At 47.6% G+C, this 18,862-nt stretch overlaps 1 protein-coding gene across 1 annotated transcript in view; it reads left to right on the forward strand.

Annotated features, from left to right (window-relative positions):
* C4H2orf92 (chromosome 4 C2orf92 homolog) overlaps positions 1 to 11,242 on the forward strand; it is a 30,946-nt gene extending 19,704 nt beyond the window's left edge. The window contains exons 6-8 of the mRNA XM_032899514.1: positions 6,735 to 6,842; positions 9,193 to 9,343; positions 11,041 to 11,242. Coding sequence (XP_032755405.1) covers positions 6,735 to 6,842; positions 9,193 to 9,343; positions 11,041 to 11,173 — 392 coding nt within the window. The 3' untranslated portion in view covers positions 11,174 to 11,242. The remainder of the gene's footprint in view (positions 1 to 6,734; positions 6,843 to 9,192; positions 9,344 to 11,040) is intronic.
* The last annotated feature ends 7,620 nt before the right edge of the window (positions 11,243 to 18,862 follow it).

The following is an 18,862-nucleotide window of genomic DNA, read 5'->3' on the forward strand; positions in this document are numbered from 1 at the left end:
AGTATTTCTAATATCCTTGTTTTGCTTCCTGTAAATATGATGTCAACAATACGTTAAATATAATTGGGCATCTGTTCGATAAATAACTAGACATACCTTGAGAGAGGCATGGCGACAATGGAGTGGGCGAGGGCCAGAATGTCTACTTTTTCCTTGTTGCCTGTGTTTGTGATGCCATGTCCAAGAAAAGATAATCAAATCTGACACATGAAGCTTTTTGTTAAATATTCTGAGATACAATCAGCCCATTTTTCTGTGTCATGGCTACCGTTTGTCCCAGCACCATTTATTAGAAAGTCCATCTTTGTGTGGTCTGAGATGTCTCCTTTATCATGGAGTAACCCCGCCCATACCCTAAATCCCACCCACACTCTAAACTCCGCCCACACTCTGGGGCTCTGTCTGAGCTTCCTAGTCATCTCCTTGTGCAGCATCAATCAGCCTACAGTTTTAATGGAAGGCTGAAATATTTTGCTTGAACATCTTGTAGGATCAATTCCCTTTATAGTTTCTGGGTTCCCTCCCCCACAGGGATTTTCGGGTTGTTTTGTAGAATAGTTTTTACATATGAGCTTTACTACCAACCGATCTAACTTTATTAAAAGCCTGTCTGTACTTTTCTCCGTCATTTTGGAAAAAACAGTGTTGAATCACCCAAGGCTAGAAATGAGGATATCATGGACAGATTTTCAAGCATATCTTTGTCGTCTTCAGTGTGTTTCCTATTTATATCTAGCTATATGTATGTATATGTCTGTCTGCCTGTCTATCTTAATATCTAACCTGTGTACATGTATATCTATGTTTTTATGTATATCCATGTATCTGTCTATGTGTCTCTATATATATCTAATATGTGTATATATAATATGTATATATATCTTTATGTATATATATCTTTATGTATATATGCATATTTTTTCTAAATTATGCTTTTCTATATTCTAAGTGGAGATTTCCCTGTCTACAAAAAATTTCCTATTATTCTATATGCTGCTAAGTTAAAATTTCGGTAGGAAGAAAACCAGTTTTTGCATGGTCATTTCACGTTCTTAGTACATCTGTGCTGGTTGGTTTTTTGTCATCCTGACACAAACCTGAGTCACCCGGGAGGAGGGAATAACTGCAGGATTGCCTCTATCAGATTGAATCATGGGCATGTCGTGATTATAACCAATGCAGGAGGGCCTAGGGAGCTGTGCCAGCCTGGGCAGGTGATCCTGGGTTGTGTAAAAAGGCAAGCGAGTAAGCAGCATGCTTCTGTGGTCTCTGCCTCGGTTCCTGCCTCCAGGTTCCTGCCTCGGCTTCCTGTGATGACGAACTGTAAGCTGTGAGCTACATGAACCCTTTCGTTCTCCAAGTTGCCCTCAACCATGATGTTTATCATAGCATCAGAGAAGCAAACTAAGACTGGACCTTACTGGACTGATTCTTGTATATTAATATGAATATATGTGTGTATATGGTATGGCATCTGCAGATATAGTTTTACTTTACAAATTACTGAGTCTCTCACCCACACTATTTAATTACATTGCTACTATCTCCAACACAACCTTTATGAGCAGTGGAAATAGAGTTATATTCTGTCTAGTACCTCTCTCAGAGGGTAATCCTTGTAATGTTTCCCGATTAAGATCGAAGTTATGACTAACATAAGAAAGATTATGTATCAATCTATCTATCATCTGTCTATCTCTCATCTGTCTCTCTTTCTATCCAAACACATACAGACATATACACATATTTACATATTGAGAACGAATTCTTCAATTTCTACTTGCTGTGGTAGGTTCGTTTTTCGAGATTTATGTATTTTATGGATATGTTGAGTATCTGCATGTGTGTCATCTCGCTGATCCTGATAGTCGCCAGTCATATAGTCCACACCTTGAAATGACAGTAAGGCAGATCATAGCGCTGTTTGGTACAGGCCAGACTCTGCCCCATGGAGGTGTTAGGGCATAGGAAGTGCTGATCTGAATATTGTTTTATAAATGGATCTGGGGGTGACTGGCACAATAGTAATCACTACTGCGCGGACAGAGTGAGTACTCACTGGCTGTCTGCTGGTGGAGTTTTCTTCTGCATTTTTTTTTTAAAGATTTATTTATTTATTATACACAGTACACTGTAGCTGTCTTCAGATATACCAGAAGAGGGCATCGGATCTCTTTACAGATAGTTGTGAGCCACCATGTGGTTGCTGGGAATTGAACTCATGATCTCTAGAAGAGCAGTTGGGTGCTCTTAACGCTGAGCCATCTCTCCAGCCCCTTTCTTCTGCATTTACTCATTTCGTTTCCACTTCAGTCTGGTGAGGCAGCCTTGTAACTGGTGTGGCAACATTGTTACTCCGCCTGGGTTTTCCTTTTAGGGGATGGTTAAGTAACCTGGTGCAAGTCTAGCGTCCAGCAGAGGGCAGTGCTGATCCACAAATTGAGGCTGACAGTTAAGTCTAGTTCATGTTTTGTTTTGCAGACATCAGGCTGAGCAACATTCTCAACTGTGATCTTTAGACACTGATTCCAATGTCCCTGGGATGGGGAGCTCTGTCTCCAGTCATCGCGCCTTTAGTTGAATGGGTGGATTATATACTCAAAATATTAGTCATTGATCAGCAACAAAGACAATGTTTTCCCCTCTAAAGCATTCAGAGCATGAGATAGTTTTTAAATTTGGCAGTTTGCTTCTTGCCCCTTATTGCTATACTAGAATATTTGCCCAGTAGCAAAGAAGACGTCACTTTGTTGTCACTTTAATAAGCTTGTTGATATTTTTCTCCTCTATAGAGCCTTGACTCAGCACACAGCCACAATCTTAAGTACAAACTGGCCTTTTTCCCCCTCCCTCTTTCTTCCCAGAACTCAAGGTGTGTAGTGGGATCCCTATATTAGGTTTGAAGTCAATCCCATATAATTTATTTGTTTTAGTAAGGAAAGAATCCCACTATACACCAAACTGGTTATCACATTATAAACTGATTATTTGTGCCAGTGAGATGGCTACACTGGTAAAAATGCTTGCTGCACAATAGAAGGATCTGAGTTCGGATCCCCAGTCGCCATGAAAGAAGCTGGGCACTGCGGCACACACCTGCAATCCAGTGCTAGGGAGGCAGATATGAGGATCCTTGAGGTCTATTGGCTGACACATAGAGCCGGTTTATGAATTCCGGTGAGAAACCCTGTCTCAAAAAATAACGTGGAGATCTGGAGAGATGGTGTAGCAATGAAAAGTGCTTATCACTCTTGCAGAGAACCCAAGTTTGGTTCTGAGCACACACAGCAGAAATATATTTGCATTGCGAGTTATGGCTGTTTTGTTTGTATATGTCTGTACACTGTGGAGGTGCCTGTGGCCTGAGGAGGCCAGGAAAGGGTATTGGATTTCTCCTAGAGCTGGAGTAACAGGTGGTTGTTGGGTGCCGTGTGGTTGCTGGGAATTGAACCTGGTTCCTCTGGAGGAGCAGCCAATGCTCTTAGCCACTAAGCCATCTCTCCAGCCCCACACCTTTAACGGTTGGTTACATTCTAAATTAACTTGGATTTTATGTACATGGGTGTTTAGCGTGTGTGCAAGCCTGTGCATGTCTGGTGCCCATGGAAGCCAGAAGAGGGTGTCGGATTCCCCTAGAACTGGAGTTACAAAGGTTTGTGAGCTGCTATGTAGGTGATGGGAACCAAGCTCACGTCCTCTGCAAGAATACCAAGTTCTCTTAACCGTTGAGCCATCTTTCTGTTAAAAAAATTAAATTATGTTATGGTATTTGTGTGTGTGTGTGTGTGTGTGTGTGAGAGAGAGAGAGAGAGAGAGAGAGAGAGAGAGAGAGAAACAGAGACAGAGACAGACTGAGAGACAGAGAGAAACAGAGAGAGAGAGACTGAGACAGAAAGAGAGAGAGAGTGAGAGAGAGAGAAACAGAGACAGAGACAGAGACTGAGAGACAAAGAGAAACAGAGAGAGAGAGAGAGAGAGAGAGAGAGAGAGAGAGAGAGAGAGAGAGAGCAGCATGCATGCAGAAGTCTCAGGAGCCTGTTCTTTCTTTGTATTATGTGGACGCTGTAGCTTGAACTCGGGTCATCAGGCTTGGCGGCAGACTTTAATCACTGAGCCATCCCACTGGCCTCCCCTTGATTTTGAGATGGGTTTTCCGATAGTCTGGAAGCCAGCAAGTAGGCTAGACTGATTAGCTGCAAGCCCCAGGCGTCTCCCTGTCTCTGTCTCCCCAGAACACCAGGCTTACAAATGTACACCAACACGCCTGACCTTTCTTTCGTGGGAGACAAGCTCAGGTCCTCATGATTATGTGCCAAGCACTTCACAGGCTTAGCTTATCTCCCCTTGCAGAAGTACCCTCTTTATATGGCCCCCGGAAAGACTAGGCAGTGTATCCCTCAGGACTGACACCATGTTAGTCAGACTCTGGATGCTGAGCCCTTTAATGAGTTCAAAGTCGACTGATTGCCAGACATATTAAGTTGAACTGACCAAGCCAAGCCAGCTCGGTCAGTCAACAGGGTCTCCAGGGAGGGAGTGAGGATTGAAAAGACGAAGACAACATTATAACAGGACTCCAGCCAGTGCTGAGGCTGAAGCAGGTTTATTTCTCTCCATTCTGCTTTTATATCATTCTCGGTACATCCAAAAAACGTGGTCAGTTCTTAGATCAAAGACAAAGTAATCAAGCAAGGTAGTAAGCAGAGATCAGAGAAAGTAATAAATAATTCAGCAAAGCAGTAATCAAAGCCCCCCACCCCCGTCACTGTTTCTGATATTCTTTTCACCGAATGTTCCTGAGCCAACTTGGAAAATGAATAGATCCCTTATGGTGAGAACTTCAGGGATTTCTTTCCACACACTTAATACCCTTTATCCCTTGGAAATGCATCTTGTTTCCTTTATGAACTTGCCCAAAGATTCAGGAAGCTTGCCCCCTCCCCCCATTTCCTCTCCAGGTCTCAGGTGTCTCCCTGGGCTGGAGCAGCAGCTTGGCTTGAGGTTGTCTGGGGCTGTGGGGTCACTTTCTCGCCCTGCCCATTTGCTTTGTGGTAGTTTTTTTCCTTTCCAACTCACGCAGACCACGCAGATCTCTTCAGGGCTCCTGCCCACCGGTTCCAGATTGTTCCATGGAACAGCTCAGATCACATAGCGTCTCTGGGGTCTTCCCATGACTGCAAAGACAGCTCTTGGCCTCCCATTTCTCTGGACCAAATGCCCCCAGGTATTTTGCCAACCCTCTTATTCGCACGGGAGAACTGGACTGCAAGTCTTTCTCATTTCCAAACCTATCTTCTCTCTTCTAAAGCTGTTCTGTAGTTTGGAGATGCCAATACATATCTTGGGTGGTTCATTTTCTTGTTTCGTTGAGGTCTTTGTGGTTTGCACAAACATCCTGCAACCTGTACGGCGAGTCATAGCGTCTGTATTTTATAAGAATGGAGACAGAAAACAGAGCTCAGAAAGGCTCAAGTCCAGGCTGGATGCCCTGCATCCCAACAGGCAGCAGCACTATCTGCGAGACATGCGTCCTGTCAAGTATGTCTCAATCTATAGAGTCAAAGACCCTCCAGTGGGGCAGCAGCAGTGTTTAACAAGCCTTTCTCGTGAGAGTCACTGTCTCAGCCACGAGTGAGTGAACATGTTGGGTTATAAATAAAACCAAAATACTGATGTACTTTAGAACACCTAGACTCTCCTCCCAAGCCCCCCTTTCCTCTTTACGTGGACTCTGGAAGAAGCTACTTAAGGGATAGGGCAAAAGCATTTGCCACACAATATGAGGACCCGGGTTAGTACCTCTGGAGCGTACGTGAAGCTGTATGTGGGAGCATGCGTGTAGGAGCCAGGGCTGCAGTAGGAGGAAGGGCAGGAGAATACCTGGAGGCTTCAGGGCCAGCTTGCCCGGTATATGCAGAGGCTGACAACAGAGAGACCCCATCTCGATCAATGTGAAAGGTGAAGACTGTCCTCCGGCTTCCACTCATGTGCTATGACACGTGCACATGTGCACACGAGTACACGCACGCACACACACACACACACACAGGGCACACATGAATGCATACACACATGCTTCTTTATTACAAAAACAGAATTGGCCGATGATTGTCAGTAAAACTGTTAATGTTACTTTTCCATCCCCATAATAAAATATCCGAGACGATCAACTTATAGGATGCTGACTGACACCTTTAGAAATTCTAGCCTATGGCTGCCCACGTTTCCATGTTTGGGGCCTATGGGGAGGTAGAGCAACATGGTAGGAGTGTTTGAGAGATCAAATCTGCCCACCCCATATCCAAGGAGAGAGGAGAGACAGAGAGGGAGAGGTGGGGAGAGAAAGAGAGAAGGATGAGGAGGAGGAGGAGGAAGAGGAGGAGGAAGAGGAGGAGGAAGAGGAGGAGGAAGAGGAGGAGGAAGAGGAGGAGGAAGAGGAGGAGGAGGGAAGAGGAGGAGGAAGAGGAGGAGGAAGAGGAGGAGGAGGAGAGGAGGAGGAGGAAGAGGGGAGGAAGAGGAGAGGGGAGGAAGAAGAGGAGAAAGAGGAGAAAGAGGAAAAGGAGGAGGAGGAGGTTGGATTCCAGAATCCTCTAGGGCACAGCCCCAGTGAGCTAAAAACCTTCCATAGGCCTGACCCCCTAAAGTTGTGCCTTCTAAGAGCACCTCTGATGGAGCCTTTAGTACACGGACCTTTGGGGTGGCATCAATCTAGACTTCTCTTTTGTCTTTTGTAGCTCGTGCTGCTGAGAAGAATAAAGATAAAGAACCATCTCTATTCAACAGGGATTTAAGCCATCAATTAATTGCTGGCGGCAAAGAAGCACTCCAGGAAAATGCTCAAGGTATCATCCTTAAAATATGACCTAAGTAAGAGTGTCCAGGGTGGAAGGTTCCAGAATAAGTCTTTTTATTTCATGGTATTTTAGCATAATAGAGTCAGTGTGCCTTTAATTCACCTGCAGAAATGTGTAGTCAGCTAGTGTAGGTCACGTTCCTGTAGGCTGAGGCAGGAGGACCATGAGCTTGAGGCCAGCCTGGGCCACATAGTGAGACTGTCTACAAAGCAGAACAGAAAACAGACAATCATAAGATCTACACATTATGTATACATTACGTAAGTTTTAAAAAGCTGACCATCTCTTCTAAAGGATTTTCATGTTTTGTTTTGTTTTGTTTTTCTAAATTGTCAGTGTCATTTAGAGTGTGGGATCCCTGTTGGGTCCTGAGGCTGTCCTAGGTTAACCTAGTTTCCTGTGGGTCTGGCTTCTTCCTTCTTATTGGGTTGACTGAGCTAGCTCACACTTGTTGACAGTGGGGAGAGGCTGAGCCCATGCTGGTACCACACCCAATACACCCCTCCATACAGCCTCTCCATCAAAATGATGCCCTGTTATTACCCCCTCACTTTCCTGGATTTAATCCTCCAGATCCACATGGTAGAAAAAGAGAGCTGACGCCCACAAGTTGGCTACGAGTGTGTACATCGAGTGTATGCACACTCACACACATGAACATACAAAACAAAGAAAATATAATTTTAAACTTGCTAATGCTGGATTATTGCTGGGTAGCCCTCAGAGATGTTCCTTCTGGACCTGGACCGGCTTTCCCCCATACCCCAAGAAAGCCCTTGGGCAGTACTCCCTGCCTGTGTCGCCCACTCTCTTTAGCATTTCTCAATGGATGCTCATTCCTCTCAATGTATCTTTTCCCCCAGCCCTCAATCCTCCTCTTCCTCTGGCCAGATTACAAATGGGATCACAGATGCCCCCGAATCCCCAAATGTCAGCTGGGGTCTCCTTCCTTTGAGATCTAACCATGATTTTTTTGTACCCCAAACCCATGCTCAGTGGCATTCCAAAGCCAGCCTCGTGAGTTCTCAAATTCCCCAAGAGTTGTCAGAAGTCAGTCATCTCTGGCACCGTCTACACAGGATGACAGTCAGGAATCTCTCAAACCACAATCTTGGTTAGTTTTTCGTCACTGCGACAGATACCTGAGAGGAACAAGTTCAAGGGTTTATCTTGGCTCCGGATTTCCGAGGTGCCAGTCTATGTTTTGAGGCTCTGATGAGGCAGAATGGCATCAGTCATGGAGAAGAGCCACCAACTAAATGCTGGCCCAGTCAGTGGAGAAGAGCCACCAACTAAATGCTGGCCAGGGAGCAGAAGAAAATAACTCCCCTCGTTAGCTGGCCCCCTCCTTTTTCCTATTTATATTCTGTGTGGGCCCTTAGCCTTTCAGATGGTGCCACCCAAATTCAAGATGGATCTCTGCCTTCTGCCACTGTCTCACATGTCAGCCATGGAAATATGGCTGCACGCGGGCACGCACACACACACACACTTATACACACACTCATATACACACTCATACACACACTCATATACACACTCTTATACACACACTCCTAAACACACACACACTCACACACACACTTACACACACATTCACATACACACTCATACACACACACTCACATACATACTCATACACACACTTAGACACACATTCATATACACATTCATGCACACACACTCCTACACACACACTCTCTCACACACACACCCACACACACACGAGCACTTATTCTAATCTCCTATGTATGAATCAAGATCACAGTCAAGATGGCCAATCATGCTTACGCACACAAGGCAGACTGAATCTGCAGTAGAATTTCTGAAAGCTGGTGGGGCAGGAAGGAGAGAGTAGTAAAGAGAAGTTTTGGCCAGGTGAGTAGCTGTAACTCAAATACCTGACCCTTTGCTGTCCAGTCTCCCACGATGGAGATTTAATCCAGTGCCTCCTGTATGTTAAACAAGTGGGTCACTACTGAACTGCACTATCAGCCCCACCTCGGTGATTCTCCAAGCCTTTGAAGTAGGATGCTCTTGCCTCCTTCCCACCCCCTCTGCACTCTGTCTCCCCGTGCACCTCACCTCCTGGCTTCTTGCCTCCTGCACGCCATGGTTTGCTCATCCTTCCTCATGAATGTACTGCTACTTGTCAGCCCACAGCCTCTAAACCTCAGCTTGTCCCTGGCGGCAAGGCCTGTCTCTTCCCCTGCTGGACTTTTGGAGCCAGTGATTGACTCCCTAGTGTTTATACTGCTCTGAGCAGGGCCACCCACTGAGTTGTCACGGTTGCCGGTCAAGTCACCTCTAGCTACCGCTCTTGTGTCTTCCTCTTTAGTTGCTTACAGGGAGAGTCCGCCTTGTTCCCAGCTGCTGAGCTTCCTGCAGAAGAACATCATTTCTGCTACCACTGCCATGGCTTCGATCCTCCTGGTGGCAGTGCTGGTGGTGCTCATGCTGGTCATGTGTGTAAGGCGGAGACAGCCAAAGTGAGTGGCTCTTGGCACCTGCCTACTAAGAAGTCAGGAACTGGGTGGTGGAGAGATGGCTCAGGTTCTACTCTCTGCACAGGTAGCTCAGAAACACCGTCAGCTCCAGCTCTGGGGATCCAGTGCCCTCTTCTGGCCTCTCATGGCACTGCATGCATTCGATACACGCTGGCAAAAAAGCGCCCATACATGCAAGTTAAAATAAGTGGGTTATGGGGTTGGGGATTTAGCTCAGCGGTTGAACACTTGCCTAGTAAGCACAAGGCTCTGGGTTCGGTCCCCAGCTCCGAAAAGAAGAAAAAAGAAAAAGAAAAAAAATAAGTGGGTTGTTGTTGTTGTTTTTTTTTTTTTAAAGATTTATTTTATTTATGAATACACTGTACCTAGTATGTCTGACACACCAGAAGGGGGCATTAGATCCCTTTACAGATGGCTGTTGGCCACCATGTGGTTGCTGGGATTTGAACTCAGGACCTCTGGAAGAGCAGTCAGTGCTCTTAACCACTGAGCCATCTCTCCAGCCCTGTTTTGTTTTTTTAACCAAACAAATGACACGGGGATTTTGAAACATAGTTGCTTCTTACAAATCCCGGATGTTAGGTAGGCACTAATGTCTTCCTGTTAGATCTCAGCATCACCCAGCATGGTCAATAAAAGTCCCAGGTGATGGGTTTCAGGCACTCTGGCAACACTGAGGTACATTGAAGCTCTGGAGTCCCTGATTTAGGCTATACTTTCTTCTCTGGGCCATGTAGATTAGCCAAGGTTTCTCTGGAAGGGAGACGGCAGAGTCTCTGGTTAGAAGACTGGAAACTAGGACTCTATACCCTCCCCTGACCCCCGAAGCAGGGTTTCACTGTGTAGCTCTAGCTGTCCTGGAAGTCACTTTGTAGACCAGGCTGGCCTTGAACTCAGAGATCTATCTGCTTCTGCCTCTGGAATGCTGGGACTAAAGGCCCGTGCCACCACACCTGGCTGCAGAAGCTAGGATTCCAGAGGCAGAAAAACCAAGGCACCACTTTTAAGATGCAGAGGGAGGAGACTTGATGGGGGAAGAGAATGGAGCTCAATTCAGTTTGTTTACATTGGTTCGCCTGTGCTGAGTAGACTGTCTCTAGTAGCTACCAAGCAGCCACTCCTCCTAGAATCTCTCAGAATCCTGTAAGGGGTGGGTTAATGCCAGTTACAGGTCTCCTCCTGTGACAACATTCATCTTGCCTCTTTACTTTGGGTCTGAGGCATTAGTAGTTACATTTCTCTTGAGGAGTGTGTCACTATTTTCTCTAAATGCCAAGGCCTCTGGATGTTGAGCCCAAGCAGACTAGCCAACAGCTACCTCACGTTCAGATCACTCTTCTGACACAGGCATGAAGCTCCTGAAGCAAACAGAGTCTGAATTTGGGGGATCTGAAAGTAATCTTAGTTCACTTCACAACCCTGACCAGGGCCCATCCTTGGACCAGCTATTTTCTCTTAAGAACTGGTTAGGACAAGCCGGGGGTGTGGGAGGAAAGCAAGCAGTGGAGGAGAGGCACCTTGTGACCCTAGGTCAGAGGGCATGTCATTCAGGACAGACTTTCCCTGAGGTAACAGAATTCAGATCCATCAGAAACTGCAGCCTACGTCCCCACCCAACAGGCAGACAGTAGCCTTCCTGTGTGTTTAGTGAGCAGTGTGGTTTGTTTTCTTTGTTTTAGGTTTTCTCCGGCGAAGATGACGTACAATATTTTCATAATGAACGGGAAGGCTTGGTGGCAAAATTCCCAAGATAAGCACCTGAAAAAATTTACGGGAAAGCAGAAGTACCCGAAGTTCAATTCTTTTGTCTAAGCCCGTGGAGGGGCCAACAAACTGCCACCCAGCCACTGCCGGAGGGTTCTTTCGCGCTACCTGGACAGAAATCAAAGGTAGGCAAGAAATTCTTCTAGAGCTGTCTCTAGAAATGTGAGCTTCACTTCAGTGAGGGTGGGTGGAAGCGATGGCAGGTGGCGCCCCCTAGCGGTAAGTCTCATGCACGCCTCTCGTGTTGGCATGTCTGGCTCTTGGCTGTCGCCAGAACTACAGCTCTTAGCCTGGGATCTGAGACCCCACACCCTAAAGAATTGGCAGCTTCCCTTCCCTTCTTCTTTCTGCTCTGCCACTGGGGGAACTCTTCAGCTGTCTCTTCGGTTGTCAGTCTTGTCACGAGGATGACTTGGGGGTACTTGCCTCGGTTGGGGCAGCATTTGCGGGGATGTGTGTGTGTGTGTGTGTGTGTGTGTGTGTGTGTGTGTGTGTGTGTGTGTGTGTGCAGTTTCTGAACGGGTTCTGGGAGCGGCTGGGATCACTAGGAGCAGAGTAGTGGTGGCTGGTGGGATTCCCAGCCTGGATCCTTCAGCGGGTCCTGGGCCATAGCGCCACCATGCTTGCAGAGCTAGGTTGGCTCAGGTCTGTGGGCGCTGCTGGAGAATGGGCGGAGGTCTCGGCAGGCGACTACTTTACCTGTGGGATGGCACGCAAAGGCCTCCCCTGTGTCACTTCTTCAGTGGACCAGTGGTGGGTAGCAGTCACAAGCAAGGTATTTGAGGGTGTGTCCAGCACCAGCCACTGAGAAATGCTCTGAGAACACGTGGGTCTCTTCAGCTGTTGACCAGTTGATACAGGAACTTTGAGTTCTGGAGCTGGGGATGCAGACTTCACGTTGGGCGGTATGGAAACGTAGCGTTGGCAATATTGGGTTTGAGAACCACACTGGGCTGGGCTGTGTTTGGGTAGCACCTATTGGTGACCCTGAGCGGTGTTGAGTTCACCTACCTGTCAGGATCATTTTTGTTCAAGCTTTGGCCTCAGGCGTTCGCTCGCTCAGCTGTCACACACCTCCTGCAGGCTGCCTTCTGCTGCACGGCTTCATTTGAGCTCAGACCACACTGCTGAAAGTCAGCGAAGCAAGACCAGGCAGAAACCCTTATTGGATCTGACACTGGAACAGTAGGAAACAACAGGAGATTGCCCCACAGCCAGCTCTGAGGGAGCAAAGCAGCCTGCTTAAATCATCTTGAAGGGCAGTTTGGGACCAATCACAGCAACTTGTTTGGGCCAATCCTGGTTTCCCAGGCTTCTATTCTGGACCAATCACAGGCTTGCCCCAGGGCCATAGAAGTCACTCCTTTAGGGAAAAGGCTCCCTACTTGGCCAAAGCAGAACTAATTCACTGCACTGTGACTGCAGAAAGTGTAGCATAAACTGTTTCCGACAGCTCTGCCTAGGACTGGGGCCCCAGCAAGCCAAGGTGATCTGCTGTAGGCTTCAGCGGGGTATCTAAGATGGCCAGTTCTGGCGAACACAAACTGTTAAGATCCACAATCCTTTTGCTCACAGGCAGCTTAAAAGACAAGAGAAGGTGCCACCGATGCTAATGGGGGGGGGAGGGGAGAGGTGTCGAATTGTCCCATCCTAGTGTCTGCTCATTTACAGGAAACGAACATCAGAAGTAGTGCTTGCTATAGAAACGTGTAGAACGTTAAAGTCAACAGTGACGATGACTTTAACAGACTTGAACTGTGCTTGCCACCTGCCCTGTGCCCAGGGAGGGGCGGGCTCCTCTTCTCTGTCTCAACCAGGACTTGGAATCACAACGCAAGGGAAGTTTTGTCATGGAGTCTTGTCATGGAGAGATATTTAGAAGTAGAGCTGTGAGGTGTGTTCTACAGAAACCTTTCTACCTATCTTGACTGAACCACTGGATACTTATGCTAATAGAGTATGAAGGACCAGGGCAAGGTACTTGGCATGTGTTTGAGCACACTTCCCAGTGGACGGTGCTGGTTTGGAAGATTGTAGTGCCAGTGGAGGGTGAGGATCGCTGTGGGCAAACTGTGAGGTTTTATTTACGTATTTTTTTTTCTTCTTTTTTTTTTCGGAGCTGGGGACCGAGCCCAGGGCCTTGTGCTTGCTAGGCAAGCACTCTACCACTGAGCTAAATCCCCAACCCCCATTTTTGTGATTTTATGTGTGTGGAGGGGTATGCACATGTGAGTTCGAGTTCAAGGCATTGGAGCTGGAGTTTCAGGTAGCTGCCCTCTTAAGCCGAGTCTGCTTTCTCTTCTTGCCGTCACTGTGACCAATTTTACTTTACTCATAAGGTCAGTCACTGGTTGGTTGGTCCCGTGTCTGAGCAGAATATGGCCAGTGGTTCCTGTGGGGGAGGAGAGCTATTCACATCATGGCTGACGTGGAAGCAAAGAGGAAGAGGGTGCAGAGCCTCCGCTGGTGCTCTCTTTCCTTCCGTTTTTATTCTCTTCAGACCACGGCCCCCTGGAGGGCGTTGCACCCACTTGGAGGGCGTGTCTTTCCTCCTCAATTAATTTTCTCTGTAAACGCCCTCCCAGACACATTCAAAAGTATACTTCAGCAGTCCCGTAGGGGATTCTAAATCCAGTCAAGGTGGCGGTTCTCAACCTTTCCGATGCTGCGACCCTTTAATATAGTTCCTCATGTTGTGGTGACCCTCAAGCGTACAATTATTTTCTTGTTACCTCAGAACTGTAATTTTGCTCGGTTTTGAATCATAATGTAAATCTCTGATATGCAGGACTCTGATGATATTCAACCCCTGTAGGGGTTGAGACCCACAGGTTGTGTGTGTATGTATGTGTATATATGTATATGTATGTATGCATGCATGCATGTATATGCATGTGTATGTATGTGCATGTGTGTTTATATGTGTGTATGTATGTGTGTGTGCATGTATATGTGTATGTGTATGAATGTGTGTGTGTGTGTGTGTGTGTGTGTCTGTACCTGTGTGTTCTGGCATCTGGTGGGTAGAGGCTAAATTTGCTGTTAGGCATCTTACAATGCACAGGAGTGCCCGGCCACCCACTAAAGAATTACTCAGCTCAAAGTCTCATTCGTTCAGAGGCTAAGGCTCTGGTATAGGATCTACACTAGACAAACTCATCAAGACGTCTGCTTCTTCATGGCCACTTTTCCTGAGTAGCCACTGATGTGACTGCTGCCTGCATCTGGGTGGGGCCTGAATATTTGTAGACTCATTTGTAACCATGACCACTTGTTCCCCCTATTGACTGGTGGGAGGTCATGGAGGCCAGCACAGTAGGAACATTAGGAACACACACTTGGGGAGTCTGAACTGAATAGCTGAATAGCAGGGGTCCACCTGCCTGCTCATAAAGAGGTTCATACATGTGTATACATGCATGCGTCACTTACTGACGAGAATACAGTCTGAGAGATGTGTTAGGTACCACCACCAGTGATTGACTACCATAGAACTTAACTCCACAGAGCATACTTACCCACACTAAGTTGGTATGATTTCTCTAGGTGGGAAAGCATATGTCTTATGTGGTGCTAGAGATTGAACCCAGGGGCTTATGCATGGTAGGCAAGTGATCTAACACACACACACACACACACACACACACACACACACACAAATACCACATATACACACATATACATAGGCATACACACACATGTCTGCACACACACATATACAAACACATACACACACATAGACTCACACACATACACCACATATACACACATACATACAGATATGCACACATGTATGCACATATACATATATACACACAGTAGACTCACACACATAAACCGCATGCACACACATGTATACACACTCATATACATACACACTAACACAAATAAACTGCATATATACACATACACACATGTATACACTCACACATAGACTCACACATATACACCACATATCCACAAACACACACACACATGTACATACATACACACACAGAGACACACAGAGACACACACACACACACACACACACACACACTGAGCTATACTCCTAGCCTCTAAAAGATATGACCTCATGGGACTGCTGTCCTATACAACAATCTGTTATTGACTGAAATGCCATAGCAATTTCCATGGACCCTGCTGTGATAGACCACGACCAAAAGCAAGCTGGGGAGGAAAGGGTTACTTCACTCACAGCGAAATATATCAGCATATCATCAAAAGCAGTGAGGGCAGGAACCTGGAGGCAGGAGCTGATACGGAGGCCAGGGAGGGGTGCTGCTTACTGGATTGCTCCCCATGGTTTGCTCAGCCTGCTTTCTTATAGAACCAAAGACCACCAGCCCAGGGACGGCCCCATCAATCACTAATTGAGAGAAATGCCCTACAGCTGGATCTTATGGAGGCATTTTCTCAATTGAGGTTCTCTTCTTTCACATAACTGTAGCTTGTGTCAAGTTGACAGAAAACTAGCCAGCGCAGACTCCCATGTGACTCATTGGAGAAGATATTACCGTTTTGATACAGTCTAGTCTGGTTATATCTCTGCTAAGACTTACAAGCCCGGAGCGGCTTTCTGATGGAGAAGTATCAACAGACAGGCGGCCAGCCTCCCCACCTCCGGGACCCATGGTGCAGCTGTTTCGCTGAGGTTTCTGGAGGCTCCCTGTGTTTTCTCTCTTCCATCGATCCTTCCAGAATGCCTAGGTCTGCTGGCTGAGATGGCTCAAGGGGCAGCAGCCGGCATCTCAGCCTGCATCTCTGACAGTCTGGATGGTAGCCAGGCAAGGAGATTGGAGAACCGAACCCACACGTGGTCTAAACAGCCTTCCGAAAGAGATGCCCACTGAGCACTGGACCCTCTTCTAATGGAGGTGCCACCTAGCGGGCGGCTGAATGCGCTGCAGAACACCTAGCCATCCCATCAATGCGTCAGGTCCCAGACTTCCTTCATGTTTGTCTTCTGTCCTCTGGGAGACTCTTGTCCCCCTAAGGGTCCCATGGAACTTGCTGGTTCCTGCAGTTTAGCTGGCTGGAAGCAGTGAACCAGCTGGGTTGTTCTGTAAAATAGCAAGCGCCCAGGTTTCTCTGCTCAGTAAGGGACCCCTAGCACTCGGAGATTCTCTGCTGTTCCCAGCGGGGATTGGGTGAGGTCCTGCTGGGGCGTCCCTGCTGTCTCTCTGCAGTCTTCCATTTCCTGTTGTTCTGCACAGCAGGACTGTCTTAATCAGCGTTTGTGGGCATGAAGAGACACTGTGACCACAGCAAGTCTTATAAAAAAAAAAAAGGTGTTGAATTGGGGGTTGGTTTACAGTTTAGTCTGCTATCAGCTTGGTGGCAGGGCAGGCGGCATGGTGGCACACTGGCAGACATGATGCAGGAAAAGTAGCTGAGAATTCTACATCTGGATCAGCAGGCAATAGCAAGAGACTCTGGGCTTGGAATGGGCTTTTGAAACCTCAAAGTTCACCCACAAGGGACACACCACTTCCCAATCCTTTCAAATAGTACCACTCCCTGTGGCCAAGCATTCAAATCTGTGAGCCTCTGGTGGGCCGTTCTTATTCAAATTACTACCAGAGCCCTGACTCTCTTCAGACTCCCTCGCCATCTGACTTCTGCCAACAGGAAGTGCTGGCTGAGATTGGGAGGTCGAAAGAGGGAAAAGCAGCTTCCCTCCTTTGGACAATTTAGGGGAGCTCTCCAGAAACAAAGGGTCACAGCTGAAAGAGCATACCCCTAAATGGGGAGCCGCGTCTCTCGCTCCAATTGTGGGATGGGGTGCCCCCAGGAATCACGAGGAGCCGGTCTTGATGTAACAGCAGGAGGTAGCTTTTATTAACGAGATCCCTATTAGCGGGATCCCGGGTCGATACGTATCCCACACAGGAGACAGAGGAATCGACCCCGAGCCTCCAAACTCGGGGGTTTATATAGGGGAGGTTAGGGGCATTCGTGCGGTTACACATGATTGGTCAATTCAAATGGTGCACAGTTACTTTAGGCGCGAAATGACATCAGCAAGGAGTACGTGCTCTCTAGCAGCTCAGCAGCACAGGTAGGGTGGCTCATCTCACTCAGGGGGGGTGAAGGAAGGGGAGGGGGTGGCTACAGATGATCAATGTCCTTGGGGCTGATAGCTGGTTTGGCAAGTCCTATCTCTGGCTCTCCCTCAGGCACGTCCGGCCCTGCACATCCGGACTCTGACAATGAGTAACCTTTTTAAAACTCTAGTTCTACAACAGTCACCTGTGTATAGTGAGGCAGGAGAGCGGCAACCCCGTAACAGACTACAGTTTCTCTTGAAGTCTACAGCTCAAGGCTGAATTCATGTCTCACCCCAGCAAGAAGGGACTGTACCAGTGGGGAAAATGGATGTGCTCGGGCCACAAAATAACTCCTCATGCTGGGACTTCATGCCTGGCACCCCAGTTATAAGGGAAGGGTGAGGATGGGGATGGGATGTGAGTCAGAGGAGTCAGATGGGACCTATTGTGTTTTATAAAAAGATAGAGAAGCCAGGTTGTGTTTGGTGGAGGCATGGTAAGGTGTGGGGAAAGGGGTGCCTCTTGGGCCCATGCTGAAGCATCCCTTCCCCCTGACGTGCCAGCCACACAATGACCAGTATAGTATAGAATAGAGTTTATTTTAGAACATGGGGGGGGGTTGGGGATTTAGCTCAGTGGTAGGCGCTTGCCTAGGAAGTGCAAGGCCCTGGGTTGGTCCCCAGCTCTGAAAAAAGAACCAAAAAAAAAAAAAAAAAAAAAGAACATGGGGAGGGGAGTTGGGAGGGCAGTAGAGAGAGAAAGGCAGAGAGAGAGAGAGAGAGAGAGAGAGAGAGAGAGAGAGAGAGAGAGAGAGAGAAAAAAGGCTGTCCATTAGCACATGGAACACATGGAGAGGGTCAGAGGGGAATGAGGAAAGAGGGGAGAGGAGGGTAAGGGAACAGGAGGAGAAGAGAGAGTGAGGAGGGGGCAAGCAGACACTTTTTTAGTAAGTCAGGCACACCAGGCTGTTGCCAGGTAACTGTGGGGCGGGGCCTAGAAGGAATGCCAACAGCGCCCACTGCCGGGATACTGCCAGAGTACAAGGTCACAAGCCAAGGTGGGCTCAGCCCCTACTTAACATCTATGGGAGAGGGGCTGGAGAGGTGGCTCAGCGGTTAAGAGCACTGGCTCCTCTTCCAGAGGTCCTGAGTTCAATTCCCAGAAAGCTCATGGTAGCTTACAACCATGCAGATCTGATGCCCTCTTCTGGTGTATGTGAAGACAGCTACAATGTATTCATACACGTAAAATTGATGATGATGATGATGATGATGATGATGATGATGATGATGATCTATGGGAGAGGCATCACTCGAGGCTCCAAGTCCAATGGTGTGGAGCCTCTGGAGCAGAATGCGTTAAGCGAGGCAGGGAAGTGCTCTTGGGTCCTTAGGAAGGCCAGGACACACTGGGGCTTTTCTCTGCTGGTTTGGTCCCCAGAGCATATAAGGTTAGGTTGGGCCACCGTGGGGTTTGGGGGCATGTGATCTGTAGGTAGGGAGCTGTGTGAACTGGTTGGGTAGGCGGTGGCAGGGCAGACCCTGGCTGAACAGTGGTCCCTGGTGGTGTGGTCAGTGTGCTCGTAGCTCTAGCAGGCAGCAAGGACACTGTGAGGTCCCTGGCTAATTCCTCACACACGGACAGAACATGGGGGTTCTTAGTTAAAGTCCCCAAAGGGGTAGAGTGA

The sequence above is a fragment of the Rattus rattus genome, chromosome 4 (genome assembly GCF_011064425.1).
Source record: "Rattus rattus isolate New Zealand chromosome 4, Rrattus_CSIRO_v1, whole genome shotgun sequence".
Classification (NCBI taxonomy): Eukaryota; Metazoa; Chordata; class Mammalia; order Rodentia; family Muridae; genus Rattus; species Rattus rattus.